Source organism: Lolium perenne, chromosome 3 (assembly GCF_019359855.2).
Source record: "Lolium perenne isolate Kyuss_39 chromosome 3, Kyuss_2.0, whole genome shotgun sequence".
Lineage (NCBI taxonomy): Eukaryota > Viridiplantae > Streptophyta > Magnoliopsida > Poales > Poaceae > Lolium > Lolium perenne.
The window spans coordinates 44,080,677-44,097,660 of NC_067246.2; the positions used below are offsets into that span (position 1 = coordinate 44,080,677).

The window sequence follows — 16,984 nt, forward strand, 5'->3', positions numbered from 1 at the left end:
GCCACACATCACAGTGTGGCGCCTATGGCATCAGCGCTACACGATGCAACTTATATGTCCAACACATCCAGGGGCTTCGGAAGTTTAGTCCTTAGCCGTTTTGGCGAGGCTGTTTGTGTGGCGCCGGTGACATTGGCGCCACACCTCACTGTGTGGCGCCCGTGGCGTCAGCGCCACACAAACAGCCTCGCCAAAACGGCTAAGTCCCAGACGCTTTGTCTTACAGTATGTTTTGGGCAATTACAAGTGCATGTGTGGCGCCGATGGGAGCGGCGCCACACGGGATGCCACATCGGATCAGCTCACCAGCTCAGCGTCGACGGGCCACGTCGGATGGGTGTGTGGCGCCGGCAGGACGGGCGCCACATGGGCATGTGTGGCGCCCATGAGAGGGGCGCCACACAAAAGGGTTAGATGAGTGAAATAGTTTCGCTGGAGGTCTGTGCTATAGTTTGACAAAAGGGTTATTTTTGTGTAAATCGCCACCGATTTTCTTGATTTCGACAGCCATGCATTGTAGTGGACGTTTCTTAAAATGCATCTTAGGATGACGCGTCAAACAATGCATTTTGGCGATAGCTGATCGATGGACTTTATTAACATGTTAGCGGAAGAAACTTATTTTGCAATATTAAACGTCGCTATCAACAGCAGAATATATGATAAATACCGATCAACCAAGCTTGACACGAGAAAACCTGTCGGGTGTAGAGATGTACACAACCAATCTTACTTCACTGAATTTGGTAAAAACAAATGCCGCTAACATATCACGAGACATCGAGCGGACATTGACAGGCTCACACGGGTGCAAGAGAGATCGATGGAGAGTGTGTAGTACTGCCTCTATTCCAATAGATAAGGTGCACATATTTTAAGATTTTGTTTTGACCAAAAATTAGTCTAAATATATAAGAATTATTTGATAAAAAAAATTGATATCATGAGAATGTGTTTTTCCAATACAAATCCAACAACATCTATATACAACATAAACAAGATAATGTTGATCAAAACTCTCAACAATATCCATTTTCATGAGACATCGAGTGGACAACAACGCATGAGTCACACAAGCACAAGAGAGAACGATGGAGGGTGTGAAGTATGGTGCTAAAGTCTGTTTTGAATCCCGAAACTAGAAAACTGTCAATATTGCACCGTGAACTTTATCAAACCATTTAATTTAGACCCTCATCTCGTTTTTTGAAAGTGGTTTCGTATTTCAGAAATTGGAAAGATTCATATAGGTAGGGAATGTTGCGAAATGATGACGGGGAAATTTCCTGAGCAAACTATGAACATTTATTAAATAAATGCAAAAACAAAAAACCATTCTTTCTACTTTATATTGTGCATAAAAATAATTTTTTTTGTTGAAACTTTGCAGGTTCCCTACCCATTAGCAGTTTTGTTACATTTTCTTAATATTTTCAAGATGCATAACCACAATTAAAAATAACACCGAAGAGGTTTGGGGATTATATAGTTTCGTCCTTATGTTCTTAAGCCACTATGGTTTTAGAAAGATAGAGTACAAGCAGAGCATTCAGCCCAATGCATGGCTTATAAGCCTGTAATTAAGGTGAAGAAAAAACCTCACCATACATAAGCATGGACAAATGGAGGCCAAGCTCTAGGGATCCACTTATTTTTTATAACCATATTTATAAGTTTTAAAAGAACTAAAAAAAATGTAGTCAGTGATGTAAAATAAAGTCATATTAAATCTCAATGTGAAATTACTACTCCCACATCCTGTTCAAAAAAAAAAAAAAAACTCCCACATCCAGATTAGTTATCAGATTTGCCTAAATTATCATATATCTATACACTAAAATATGTCAAGACGCGTGTGTATTTAGACAACTACGTGACAAATTACCTGGATAGGAGGGAGTAGTATTATAGGCTATATGAAATTAATAAAATGTGCCGCATTCGGGGTTTGGAAATTATGTATTGTTCACTACAGTCTGATCACACTTCAGTCATTTTTTGTAGGCTGGGCAACAAAGTATTTCCCCTCTGAGGTTTTGCGTGGTTGTAATATACATGACTCCATCTAGCAAGTTTTTAAAATTTTGAAATATGATTCCACATTTTTTTAAAGCCCTAGAATCGGTCTTCATTTGGAGTTTCTGCACCAAACATCCACTAGAAAATTAAGAGGGGTCGACAAGGCTTCATCCTACAAGCTAACTACCAAATATAATGGTTTTACTATTTATTAGAAAGAAAGAATCTTGAAAACCAGCACCATTGTCAAATTGTGTTGTGACGACGGTAGCAACAGCAAAGGTTTAAAACGCACTGCCAGCCACGTGGTAAGGTCGGCCACACCGTCCACAAGTGTTGGGAGAAATTCAATCCCGGCTTCACCACGGAGAAAATCCTGTTTTCGATTTTCTTTTCAAAATTCGCTTTTTCAAATTTTCAAAATCCCGAAGCAAAATCGTAGATGTTGACAATGACGTTGTGGAAATTTTAGGCGAAATATTTTGTATTCCGATCTACCCAAAATGACAAATACTGACAAATAAGAAGTTTTAGGAAATTTGCACTATTTTAAGCGAAATAGTCATCATTATCAACAACTAAGATTCTTTTTTAGATTTTTTAAAACATCAAACAATCGATATCAAAAAAATTCAAAAAAAAAGACTTCATGGAGTTCGATCGACCCCTATATTAACAACAAGAAGGCGAGCGAAGACAAAAGACATCCCTTACAAAACAAATCTAAGCAAAAAATTCCATAACTAGAGATCATCTAACCTTGTCACAAAGATAAAGGATAGGAGGGACTCAGGCCATCGTGAGGCGGCTAGAGAAACCCATCCAGGGTTTCGTACCCCTCGCCCGTGACGCCGCTGGTTCGCTCCGTCTCCATTGGCTTTGGAGCCTCCCCTTGCCGCCGAGAGGGTTATCGTTCTTTGTTTAGGTTGCTTTTCAGTGTCTTTTTCGAGATGTTGAGGCGACGGCTACACCCCGAATTCAGTATAAGGTACTCCCTGCCCTATCGTTGCTCTAGCGGTGCGTCTAGTGTCTGTGGAGGGCGCGTGGAATCGTGTGTCTAGTGGATCTCCTGGGATCCGTTTGGCTTTCGTGTTCATTGGTGTCGTTTTAGGCCAGTCTCTTCCGATTTATGGTTGTTATCATTGGTTATAGTTGCTGCTCTGGTGCGCTGGTTCTTTGGAACCTTAGCCCGTGGACTTCTCATGTGTACTACAACAAGCTCTACTACAACAAGATTTGCTCGGCTCCGGTGGTGGAGGGGCGAGGACGGCGGCGTGCCTTCGGCTCGCGCTAGTGTTTGTAGTCGCTGCTATGTGGCTCAAAGACCTTTTTTTATTACTTTTTGGGCTTGATTGTACTGTTGTTGATGATTATAAATAGATCAGCGACATTTTCAAAAAAAACGATAATAATATATTTATTGAAAAACTGGTACTCTAAACCTTGATTTGAAGATACATATTTCCCCTGTTAAAAAAAGAAGATAAATATTTCTAAGTCATGAACTCTTGCATGACCACCACTTCACTAGACCAATATTAACCTCACATACTGCTCGTATCAGCTTGTTATTATGAATTATCAAGCGTCATTTGCAAAAAAAAAAGATGAATTATCAAGCGTCCAATTATTCGTTCGTGATAGAAAAAACAATTCAGCACATTATTGCTGATGAAGCCACGTGATGGTGTCGTGGAAACAGGTCTGGAACCTCTGCATGCCAGCCGGCGGCAGAGACATGCCCACCTCAATGCCGCCGTTGCTCTGGCGGCTCTCCGCCACAGCCATCGCGCCGGTCCTCGCCACGGACACGATCTCCACCTTGGCCGGCCGCCCGAACCCAAAGTCGACGTCGTAGACCCGGAACCTCGGCGACCCCGCCACGCTCATCACCCCGCCGCCGGACGCGCTTGCCTCTCTTATCCGCTCCACCCAAAGCGCGATCTTCTCCGGCGATTCGAGTTTGCCCACCGCCTGCTCGATCGCCGCAGCCACGGCCGTGCATGCGGCGAGGAGACCATCGGAGCCGGCAGCGGCGAGCTGGTTCTTGGGTGCGGCTTGCATGACGGCGCCGATGCAGTTACCGAAGTACTCGTCCGGGATGGGATCGGGCTTCATCCGCGAGCGCTTGTCGATGGGGAAGACGAAGTAGGTCTCGCCGCTGTTACTTGCTGCATCGTGTTTAGCTCTCTGGTAGCACGACCAGATGAAGCCGAAGGTGGCGACCAGCGAGGTGCATCTCGGCGGCCTGGCGCCAGCGGCGGCGACCACGACGTCCTTCACTTGTTGTATGTCTTCCTTAGACAGCGTGAAGGTGGCGACGAGCTGGTCGTCGGCCATCTTGACGTGCTCCATCTCGTCGGTGCTCGGCAACTTGTACAGGGGGCGGCCGCCGCTTGGGTCGTCGACGAGAGCCCTGTTCATGACAGGGGGCGGCGGCGCGCCTGTACCAGTGCCGGCCGCGGCGGCCCAGGTATGGAGGAAGCGCGTCGAGGACGCCCCGTCGCAGGCGGCGTGGTGCAGGGCCAAGCCGACGGCGAGGCCACGGCCGCCGCGCAAAACCGTAGCCTGCACGGTGAGCACCGGGCCGAGGCCGACCGGGAGCGGCGGCACGAGCTGCAAGATCTTGGCGACCTCCCTCGGCTCGTCCCCGGCCAGCTCGTCGACGTCGGCGTCGTACTCGGCCACGGTGAAGGTGACGCCGTCGCCCGGCTGGTAGTGGAGCTCGTAGCGGTCGTCGTTCCCCGGGGTGAGGCGGAGGCGGCCGGCTAGCGGGTAGAAAACGCCGAGAGCTTTGGACAGCGAGGACTTGAGGTTGGAGAGGATGGTGGTGATGTCGTCGCCGGTGCCTGGGGTGAGGCGGTAGAAGAAGACGCGCTCCACAGGCGGGGAGTTGAGCCAGAAGACGTCGAAAAAGTTGAGTGGCAGGGAGCAGGCCGTCTCCGGCGCCGGCGGCGAGGGCGCTACGACGGCGCTCTCGAGGACGCTGAGCTCTAGGATTGGCGCCATATCGCTGGATGGATTGGTCCAGGGGTCACCTGATCTGAAAAACTGCTCCCCTTTACTTACTTAATGGAGGTCATACTGCAGTATATACCATGTGTTACCGTAAGGGATGATGTAAGTGTCTGTCTGGCTGGTAGATGCCGATAGAGACGGAGTGAAATACACAGCATCTCCAACAGGCGCGCTATATCGCGGCGCACTAAAGCTTTGATTGTACGCGCTGTAAACAGCTAGCGCGCGTTGGGCCGTATTTTCCCCCACCGGACGCGGCAAAATGCAGCGCGTGCGCGGGCGGAAAAAATCATCCTCCGCCGGGCGCGGCAGCGCGCGCGGGCGCGGAAAACAGTTTTGTATACTATTTTGCAATCACAAAGATCAAATAATCACACATAATTCATGAAACAAATAATGTACCATAATTTAAGTGGACACAAAGTGCAACATACATCACATAGTTCAAGAACGACACACAAAATGACGTAGTTCAACAATGACACACGACATATGGTTCAACTGGACAAAATGGAACACATATCACAAATGCATATCACACTTCCGCATTTTCCAAGTCAACAGCTTCTTCTTCTTCCTCGTCATCTTGGGTTGAAGGAGGAATAGTAGCATTCATGGAAGACACGAAGCCTCCCGGTGGTGCTCCCATACTCCCATACACACCACTCACCGAGCTTCCCATGGTCCCTCCAAAGACTCCTCCATAGCTTGGTCCTCCCATGCCGGCGATGCCTCCATAGCCTCCCATGCCGGCCATGCCTCCCATGCCGGCCATGGGCATGCTTCCCATGCCGGCCATGCCTCCCATGGTGGGCATGGGCATGCTTCCCATGCCGGCCATGCCTCCCATGCCTCGTCCAAACGTCGGCATGCCTCCTCCAAACATGCCGGTAGTGGAAGTGTTCATGTTGGCTACCAACAATCTCTTTTTGGCCAACACTTCATCGCGAAGAAGGTTGATGTACTCCTTTTGCCTCTCATCCATATGGGAAGTATCCATCAAGAAAAGCTTCCTCTCCTCCTGCGCTAGGCGTGCATGCTCCTCGGAGGCTTGCCTCTTCTCCTCCAAAGCCAACTTCTTCTCCTCGTTGGCGGCAATCCTCTCCTCCAAAGCGGCTCTCCTAGCTTCAATAGCATCCATAGCCTCTTTCTCCAAGTTTCGTTGCATCTTTCTATCTTCATTTGCTTGCAACCTTGCATTTGCAATCCTTTCCATAGCCATGGCAATGTCATCATCTCTGGCCTTCTTTCCCTTCATTTCCTTGGCGGTCTTCCTACCATGCACATTCCTCCGCCCATTGTTGACGGAGTGAGGAGTGGAGCTACTCTTCTTCCCTTCATCACTTGAATCATCATCATCGATGATTGTTGCATCACCGGTAGCATGGGCCGCCATAGTTGCCGCATCCAACTTGCCGCGCGTCTTCCACTTCTCTTCATTCCCTAGCACGTCATAGCAATGATGCAAGGTGAATGGCTTGCCAAGAATCTTGTTGCCTTTCTTGTTCTTCTTTCCCACATCCCTAAACAATCCTTGAGCCATGGAGTTCTACACATATGCGGAAAAGAAAATAGATGAGCTATATGAAGTAGAACCGTATTCTTCTCATATGAGCCTGTTATCACCAGAATTTGACCGAATCAGAGGTGGGCCGCGATCAAGATGGGCTTGAAGAATATACATGGAAGAATATACGTGAATCGGCCTTATATGCAAAGTTTGGGCTAGTTTGCCCGTGTATCTGTAATATAGTAGGATACGTGTCGATTAGTTAGAGTTTGACTCGTGCACGGTTGGGATTATTCCCACGTTAGAAAGTCTACGGACTATAAATATGTATCTAGGGTTTATGAAATAAACAACAATCACGTTCACCACAAACCAATCTAGGCGCATCGCCAACTTCCTTGTCTCGAGGGTTTCTTCCGGGTAAGCATCATGCTGCCTAGATCGCATCTTGCGATCTAGGCAGCACAAGTTTATTCGTTGTTCATGCGTTGCTCGTACTGAAGCCTTTTTGATGGCGAGCAACGTAGTTATCTTAGATGTGTTAGGGTTAGCATTGTTCTTCGTATCATATGCTGTCGTCGTGCAACCCTTAGACATCTAGCCGCCTTACACCTATCTTAGGTGTAGGGGCGGCACCCCGCTTGATTATTATTTAGTAGATCCGATCCGTTATGGTTGCTCCTTGTTCTGCAAGGATTAGTTTAATATCTGCATAGTTAGGCCTTACAAAGGGTTGAAGGATCCAGCGGCGCATAGGGTGTAGTTTGCTAGCCCTAGACAGGATGTTCCGGGGATCAACTTCGTGTTGGTTTTTAGGCCTTGTCTAGGATCGGCTTACCATCACCGTGCGTGGCCGCGAGGCTCAATCACGAGTAGGATGTTCCGGTTATGTGGTGAAAACCCTAAATCGTACTAGATCGTTTTAGCTTTATTCTGATCAAGCAGGACCACCATATATTCGTACACCTCGTGCGAATCATGGGTGGATCGGCTCTTTGAGCCGATTCACAGGATAACCTGAGAGCCGATCGAGGCTCGTATTTAATGTTTACGTGTATGCCATGCAGGAAACTAAGCGAGGCACATCCATCACCTTCCTGACCAGGTATAGGTCAGGTGGCTGATGTCTACGCCCCCCTCCTTTTCCTGTAGACAGTGTTGGGCCTCCAAGAGCAGAGGTTTGTAGGACAGCAGCAAGTTTTCCCTTAAGTGGATCACCCAAGGTTTATCGAACTCAAGGAGGAAGAGGTCAAAGATATCCCTCTCATGCAACCCTGCAACCACAAAGCAAGAAGTCTCTTGTGTCCCCAACACACCTAATAGGTGCACTAGTTCGGCGAAGAGATAGTGAAATACAGGTGGTATGAATATATATGAGCAGTAGCAACGGTGCCAGAAAATAGCTTGCTGGCGTGTAGTTGATGGTGGTAGTATTGCAGCAGTAGTAACACAGTGAAACAGTAAACAAGCAGTAGTAACGCAGCAGTATTTAGGAACAAGGCCTAGGGATTAGACTTTCACTAGTGGACACTCTCAACATTGATCACATAACAGAATAGATAAATGCATACTCTACACTCTTGTTGGATGATGAACACATTGCGTAGGATTACACGAACCCTCAATGCCGGAGTTAACAAGCTCCACAATTCAATGTTCATATTTAAGTAACCTTATAGTGTAAGATAGATCAATACAACTAAACCAAGTACTAACATAGCATGCACACTGTCACCTTCATGCATATGTAGGAGGAATAGATCACATCAATACTATCATAGCAATAGTTAACTTCGCAATCTACAAGAGATCATGATCATAGCATAAACCAAGTACTAACACGGATGCACACACTGTCACCATTACACCGTGTAGGAGGAATAAAACTACTTTAATAACATTGCTAGAGTAGCACATAGATAAGTTGTGATACAAAATACATTGCAATCATAAAGAGATATAAATAAGCACCTCACTATGCCATTCATCAGTGAATAAGTATTCTGTGAAATATAGCCTAAGAGACCCACACGGTGCACACACTGTCACCTTTACACACGTGGGACAAGGAGTCTCCGGAGATCACATAAGTAAAATTCACTTGACTAGCATAACGACATCTAGATTACAAGCATCATCATATGAATCTCAATCATGTAAGGCAGCTCATGAGATTATTGTATTGAAGTACATAGGAGAGAGATGAACCACATAGCTACCGGTACAGCCCCGAGCCTCGATGGAGAACTACTCCCTCCTCATGGGAGCAGCAGCGGTGATGAAGATGGCGGTGGTGATGATGGAGAAGCCTTCGGGGGGCACTTCCCCGTTCCGGCGGCGTGCCGGAACAGAGACTCCTGTCCCCCAGATCTTGGCTTCGCGATGGCGGCGGCTCTGGAAGGTTTCTGTGGGTTTCGTCGAACGTCATAGGGTTTTCGCGACGGAGGCTTTAAGTAGGCGGAAGGGCAAGGTCGGTGGACTTCTGGGGGGCCCACACTATAGGGGGCGCGGCCCCCCCTTGGCCACGCCGGCCTAGGGTCTGGTGGCCCTGTCCCCCCTCTCTGGCGGTTCTCGTGTGTTCTGGATGCTTCCGGTGAAAATAGGAACCTGGGCGTTGATTTCGTCCAATTCCGAGAATATTTCGTTACTAGGATTTCTGAAACCAAAAACAGCAGACAAAGAACGGCCTTTCGGCATCTCGTCAATAGGTTAGTTCCAGAAAACGCATAAATATGACATAAAATGTGCATATAACATGTAGATATCATCAATAATGTGGCATGGAACATAAGAAATTATCGATACGTCGGAGACGTATCAGCATCCCCAAGCTTAGTTTCTGCTCGTCCCGAGCAGGTAAACGATAAACAAAGATAATTTCTGGAGTGATATGCCATCATAAACTTGATCATATTGTAAACATATGTAATGAATGCAGCGATCAAAACAATGGTAATGACATGAGTAAACAACTGAATCATAAAGCAAAGACTTTTCATGAATAGTACTTAAAGACAAGCATCAATAAGTCCTGCATAAGAGTTAACTCATAAAGCAATAATTCAAAGTAGAGGCATTGAAGCAACACAAAGGAAGATGAAGTTTCAGCGGTTGCTTTCAACTTATAACATGTATATCTCATGGACAATTGTCAACATAGAGTAATATAATAAGTGCAATAAGCAAATATGTAGGAATCAATGCACAGTTCACACAAGTGTTTGCTTCTTGAGGTGGAGAGAAATAGGTGAACTGACTCAACATTGAAAGTAAAAGAATGGTCCTCCATAGAGGAAAAGCATCGATTGCTATATTTGTGCTAGAGCTTTGATTTTGAAAACATGAAACAATTTTGTCAACGGTAGTAATAAAGCATATGTATCATGTAAATTATATCTTACAAGTTGCAAGCCTCATGCATAGTATACTAATAGTGCCCGCACCTTGTCCTAATTAGCTTGGACTACTGGATCATCACAATGCACATGTTTTAACCAAGTGTCACAAAGGGGTACCTCTATGCCGCCTGTACAAAGGTCTAAGGAGAAAGCTCGCATTGGATTTCTCGCTATTGATTATTCTCAACTTAGACATCCATACCGGGACAACATAGACAACAGATAATGGACTCCTCTTTTATGCATAAGCATGTAACAACAATTAATAATTTTCTCATATGAGATTGAGGATTTTGTCCAAAACTGAAACTTCCACCATGGATCATGGCTTTAGTTAGCGGCCCAATGTTCTTCTCTAACAATATGCACGCTTAACCATAAGGTGGTAGATCTCTCTTACTTCAGACAAGACGAACATGCATAGGAACTCACATGATATTCAACAAAGAATAGTTGATGGCGTCCCCAGAAACATGGTTATCGCACAACAAGCAACTTAATAAGAGATAAAGTGCATAAGTACATATTCAATACCACAATAGTTTTTAAGCTATTTGTCCCATAAGCTATATATTGTAAAGGTGAATGATGGAATTTTAAAGGTAGCACTCAAGCAATTTACTTTGGAATGGCGGAGAAATACCATGTAGTAGGTAGGTATGGTGGACACAAATGGCATAGTGGTTGGCTCAAGTATTTTGGATGCATGAGAAGTATTCCCTCTCGATACAAGGTTTAGGCTAGCAAGGCTTATTTGAAACAAACACAAGGATGAACGGCGCAGCAAAACTCACATAAAAGACATATTGTAAACATTATAAGACTCTACACCGTCTTCCTTGTTGTTCAAACTCAATACTAGAAATTATCTAGACCTTAGAGAAACCAAATATGCAAACCAAATTTTAGCATGCTCTATGTATTTCTTCATTAATGGGTGCAAAGCATATGATGCAAGAGCTTAAACATGAGCACAACAATTGCCAAGTATCACATTACCCAAGACATTAATAGCAATTACTACATGTATCATTTTCCAATTCCAACCGTATAACAATTTAACGAAGAAGAAACTTCGCCATGAATACTATGAGTAGAAACTAAGGACATACTTGTCCATATGCTACAGCGGAGCGTGTCTCTCTCCCATAAAGTGAATTCTAGGATCCATTTTATTCAAACAAAACAAAAAACAAAAACAAACCGACGCTCCAAGCAAAGCACATAAGATGTGACGGAATAAAAATATAGTTTCAGGGGAGGAACCTGATAAGTTGTCGATGAAGAAGGGGATGCCTTGGGCATCCCCAAGCTTAGACGCTTGAGTCTTCTTGATATATGCAGGGGTGAACCACCGGGGCATCCCCAAGCTTAGAGCTTTCACTCTTCTTGATCATAGTATATCATCCTCCTCTCTTGACCCTTGAAAACTTCCTTCACACCAAACTTCTCATAAACTTCATTAGAGGGGTTAGTACATAATCAAAAACTCACATGTTCAGAGGTGACACAATCATTTTTAACACTTCTGGACATTGCTCAAAGCTACTGGAAGGTAATGGAACAAAGAAATCCACCAAACACAGCGAAAGAAGCAATGCGAAATAAAAGACAGAATCTGTCAAAACAGAATAGTCCGTAAATACGAATTTCTAATAAATACTTCCGTTGCTCAAATCAGAAAACTCAAAACTAATGAAAGTTGCGTACATATCTGAGAAACACGCACGTAAATTGGCATATTTTTCTGATTTTTCTACTGAGAAAACAGCCCAGATTCGTGACAGATAGAAATCTGTTTCTGCGCAGAAATCCAAATCTAGTATCAACCTTCGATTAGAGGCTTCACTTGGCACAACAAAACACAAAACTAAGATAAGAAGAGGTTGCTACAGTAGTAAACAACTTCCAAGACACAAATATAAAACAAAATACTGTAGCAAAATAACACATGGGTTATCTCCCAAGAAGTTGCTTTCTTTATAGCCATTAAGATGGGCTCAGCAGTTTTAATGATGCACTCGCAAGAAATAGTATTTGAAGCAAAAGAGAGCATCAAGAGGCAAATTCAAAACACATTTAAGTCTAACATGCTTCCTATGCATAGGAATCTTGTAAATAAACAAGTTCATGAAGAGCAAAGTAACAAGCATAGGAAGATAAAACAAGTGTAGTTTCAAAAATTTCAGCACATAGAGAGGTGTTTTAGTAACATGAAAATTTCTACAACCATATTTTCCTCTCTCATAATAACTTTCAGTAGTGTCATGAGCAAACTCAACAATATAACTATCACATAAAGCATTCTTATCATGAGTCTCATGCATAAAATTATTACTACTCCCAACATAAGCCTAATAAATTTTATTAGTTGTTATGGGAGCAAATTCAACAAAGTAGCTATCATTATTATTCTCATCAAGTGTTGGAGGCATAGTATAATCACAACAAAATTTACTCTCCATAGTAGGTGGCACCAAAAGACCACTATCATTATAATCATCATATATGGGAGGCAAAGTATCATCAAAGAAAATTTTCTCCTCAATGCTTGGGGGACTAAAAAGATCATGAAAACCAGCTTCCCCAAGCTTAGAACTTTCTATATCATTATCAACAATGGTGTTCAAAGCGTTCATACTAATATTACTACCAGCATGCAAATAAGATTCCATAGGTTTTTTAATTTTCGCATCAAACAATCCATGTTTTAAATCAGGAAATAGAATAAGAAGCTCATTCTTGTCCATTATGCCAAACTAGTGTAAACAAGAAACAAAAAGATGCAATTGCAGGATCTAAAGGAAATAGCTTCGAGTACTTACAACGGCGAAAATAGCTTAGTAGCCGAGATCCGGAGTGTGAGTACCTTTTACCTTTCCTCCCCGGCAACGGCGCCAGAAAATAGCTTGATGTCTACGCCCCCCTCCTTTTCCTGTAGACAGTGTTGGGCCTCCAAGAGCAGAGGTTTGTAGGACAGCAGCAAGTTTTCCCTTAAGTGGATCACCCAAGGTTTATCGAACTCAGGGAGGAAGAGGTCAAAGATATCCCTCTCATGCAACCCTGCAACCACAAAGCAAGAAGTCTCTTGTGTCCCCAACACACCTAATAGGTGCACTAGTTCGGCGAAGAGATAGTGAAATACATGTGGTATGAATATATATGAGCAGTAGCAACGGTGCCAGAAAATAGCTTGCTAGCGTGTAGTTGATGGTGGTAGTATTGCAGCAGTAGTAACACAGTGAAACAGTAAACAAGCAGTAGTAACGCAGCAGTATTTAGGAACAAGGCCTAGGGATTAGACTTTCACTAGTGGACACTCTCAACATTGATCACATAACAGAATAGATAAATGCATACTCTACACTCTTGTTGGATGATGAACACATTGCGTAGGATTACACGAACCCTCAATGCCGGAGTTAACAAGCTCCACAATTCAATGTTCATATTTAAGTAACCTTATAGTGTAAGATAGATCAATACAACTAAACCAAGTACTAACATAGCATGCACACTGTCACCTTCATGCATATGTAGGAGGAATAGATCACATCAATACTATCATAGCAATAGTTAACTTCGCAATCTACAAGAGATCATGATCATAGTATAAACCAAGTACTAACACGGATGCACACACTGTCACCATTACACCGTGTAGGAGGAATAAAACTACTTTAATAACATTGCTAGAGTAGCACATAGATAAATTGTGATACAAAATACATTGCAATCATAAAGAGATATAAATAAGCACCTCACTATGCCATTCATCAGTGAATAAGTATTCTGTGAAATATAGCCTAAGAGACCCACACGGTGCACACACTGTCACCTTTACACACGTGGGACAAGGAGTCTCCGGAGATCACATAAGTAAAATTCACTTGACTAGCATAACGACATCTAGATTACAAGCATCATCATATGAATCTCAATCATGTAAGGCAGCTCATGAGATTATTGTATTGAAGTACATAGGAGAGAGATGAACCACATAGCTACCGGTACAGCCCCGAGCCTCGATGGAGAACTACTCCCTCCTCATGGGAGCAGCAGCGGTGATGAAGATGGCGGTGGTGATGATGGAGAAGCCTTCCGGGGGCACTTCCCCGTTCCGGCGGCGTGCCGGAACAGAGACTCCTGTCCCCCAGATCTTGGCTTCGCGATGGCGGCGGCTCTGGAAAGTTTCTGTGGGTTTCGTCGAACGTCATAGGGTTTTCGCGACGGAGGCTTTAAGTAGGCGGAAGGGCAAGGTCGGTGGACTTCTGGGGGGCCCACACTATAGGGGGGCGCGGCCCCCCCTTGGCCGCGCCGGCCTAGGGTCTGGTGGCCCTGTCCCCCCTCTCTGGCGGTTCTCGTGTGTTCTGGATGCTTCCGGTGAAAATAGGAACCTGGGCGTTGATTTCGTCCAATTCCGAGAATATTTCGTTACTAGGATTTCTGAAACCAAAAACAGCAGAAAACAGCAACTGGCCTTTCGGCATCTTGTCAATAGGTTAGTTCCAGAAAACGCATAAATATGACATAAAATATGCATATAACATGTAGATATCATCAATAATGTGGCATGGAACATAAGAAATTATCGATACGTCGGAGACGTATCAGTGGCACGCCCTTGCACCAGCATCGGACGTGCGTGCCGAGTCTTTGCGGGCCGTCGCTCAGAGGGACCAGGGCCAGCCGAAGTCCTGGGAGCTTCCCGGCTCTACTGTTTTGCCCGTCGCTGCTCGCCGGTGGGTTTCTGACCGCAACACATTCTGGCACGCCCGGTGGGACCATCTTCGACATCAACCGCATCGCCATCTACATCTGAGATGGCGGACGGCACTCCAGTCACGTACGAGGATCTGACCGAGGAGCTCAAGAAGAAGTATGACGAGGTCAAAGCAATCCTCGAAGCCGACCTTATCGGCTCTTTTCACAGAACCCGCTCACATGGCGTCAGGTGGAAAGGGTTCTCACCTGAAGGCGCGCTCGACGGAGTGGACCTGTCCGCTCCGTCCGAAGAACGCACCAGGTCCCTGCGTCAGGAGATTAACTACATGGTAGCTCATTCGCTACACCGCCATTCTGAGAGCCTGGTGAACACTTTAGAGCGTGTCGCTCTTCGGGTGATCCAGGAAATCATGAGGCATCAGTACTCTCCGTCAGGACCAGCTCTCGGGACTTACCAAGGAGAAATGCCACTCCAGTCCCGTCCACCGCTACCATTCGCGTTGGCAGCACCAGAAGTGCCGAATTCACCGGCATACGTCGTCTACAAGATCGGTGGTGACCCTAGCGACTACCAGTTCTTGCATGAGGCGCCTAAGGAGATCCCTCACGGATACACGTGCACATACGTGCCGCATCGCAGAATCGGGCACTCACAAACCAGGCTGCGACAGCAGGGACTTCTGCAACAACAGGAGGAGCTTCGGGAACAGATCTTGAGAAGCAGACGTGGCTAGCTAAGTATGCCACTCCGACAAACCTCCAGAGCTCAGCTCCTGCAGTTGGCTCAGAGCTGGAAAAGCAAGCATGGCTGGCTAAGTATGCCACTCCGGCGAATCTTCAGAGTTCGACTCCTGCAGCCAGCACCACGGATCAGATCAGCACAATCCTGAGAGACCAGTTCGGCATGGTGCCGAAAAGGAGGACAATCGGCTATTCCAAGCCGTACCCCAACGATTACGAGTTGATCCCGCTACCACCCAAATACCAGCACCATGGCCGAGCTCGCCGGCGCCAGGGCAGAGCTCACGGAGGCGTGATACGTCTCAAACGTATCTATAATTTCTTATGTTCCATGCTACTTTTATGATGATACTCACATGTTTTATACACACTTTATGTCATTATTATGCATTTTCCGGCACTAACCTATTGACGAGATGTCGAAGAGCCAGTTGCTGTTTTCTGCTGTTTTTGGTTTCAGAAATCCTACAAAGGAAATATTCTCGGAATTGGACGAAATCAACGCCCAGGGTCTTATTTTTCCACGAAGCTTCCAGAAAACCGAAGGAGATACGAGGTGGGGCCACGAGGTTACGGTACTTAGCGCGGTACCGTGGGCGGTACTACCGCCCTCAAGCGGTACTACCGCTCATGGTACCGTGAAGGTACCGCAACGTGTTCTGTGGGGCATTTCCATGTGCAAGCCTCAGAGCGGTATCACGGGCGGTACCAGTAGAGGTAGCGGTACTACCGCTCCTGGTACCGGTAGTACCGCTATGGCTAAAACAGCTTTTCCTCTCTTCCTCTAGAATTGAAAGTATCAGCCAGTAAGCCACAGAAAAATACCAGAGAATTATAAAGGAGTAAAAAGATACAAACTAGTAAAACATTATCTTCTTTCACACCATTTAATCTTTTCAGACAAAGTTCGACTCTCGCTATTTCTTGCCGGCTCCCAATCCATCCATCCGTCATCATCAAAGAAGATGTGTTTTACTTGATGGACCGTCAAGATCGTGTGTAGCCACAGATTGGTGACCTGGCACGTAAAATAAGGAATTTGCTAACTAATTATGTGAGGCCATTAATCTCATTCCGAGAAATCGCGGGTAGCTGGACGGAGGCCTGATTTTCTGGTCGCTGGACGTGGGTTTATTTGGAAGAGAACATTAACTCCAGAGCAATTTATGCCACATGCCCGGGGTACGGCAAGATTTTGTTTCCGCAGTTTTGACTTGTTTTCCTTCCTTTCACCCATTCATTGTAAGAATAATTAATACGTTTCATGCGGCTATTCCGTTTTTCTGAAATTTCGATGACCCCTTTCCTGAAAAATCCAGTACTTCCTCTATGCCGGTTTACTGGACTCCTATTGAAAACAAACAATGCCCATAAACAGGGCTCAATTAGCAATAAATATGACGATTTATATCCGTGCGTGGAGCCACTCCTGCTCTGAAACCGCTCCTCCTCCTCCTCTCCATTAATTTCGCTACGTGAATACTGCTTGGTGACCAATGCATGCCGAACACAGAGGACAAATAGGAGATAAAAATATTGCAGGCATGCAAATGCATGAGCATACTCCGTCTCT

At 45.3% G+C, this 16,984-nt stretch overlaps 1 protein-coding gene across 1 annotated transcript in view; it reads right to left on the reverse strand.

The window, feature by feature from the left end:
- Nucleotides 1-3,621: 3,621 nt before the first annotated feature.
- LOC127341424 (malonyl-coenzyme:anthocyanin 5-O-glucoside-6'''-O-malonyltransferase-like) overlaps nucleotides 3,622-16,984 on the reverse strand; it is a 100,823-nt gene continuing 87,460 nt past the window's right edge. Inside the window, exon 2 of the mRNA XM_051367270.2 lies at nucleotides 3,622-5,057. Coding sequence (XP_051223230.1) covers nucleotides 3,682-5,028 — 1,347 coding nt within the window. The 5' untranslated portion in view covers nucleotides 5,029-5,057 and the 3' untranslated portion in view covers nucleotides 3,622-3,681. The remainder of the gene's footprint in view (nucleotides 5,058-16,984) is intronic.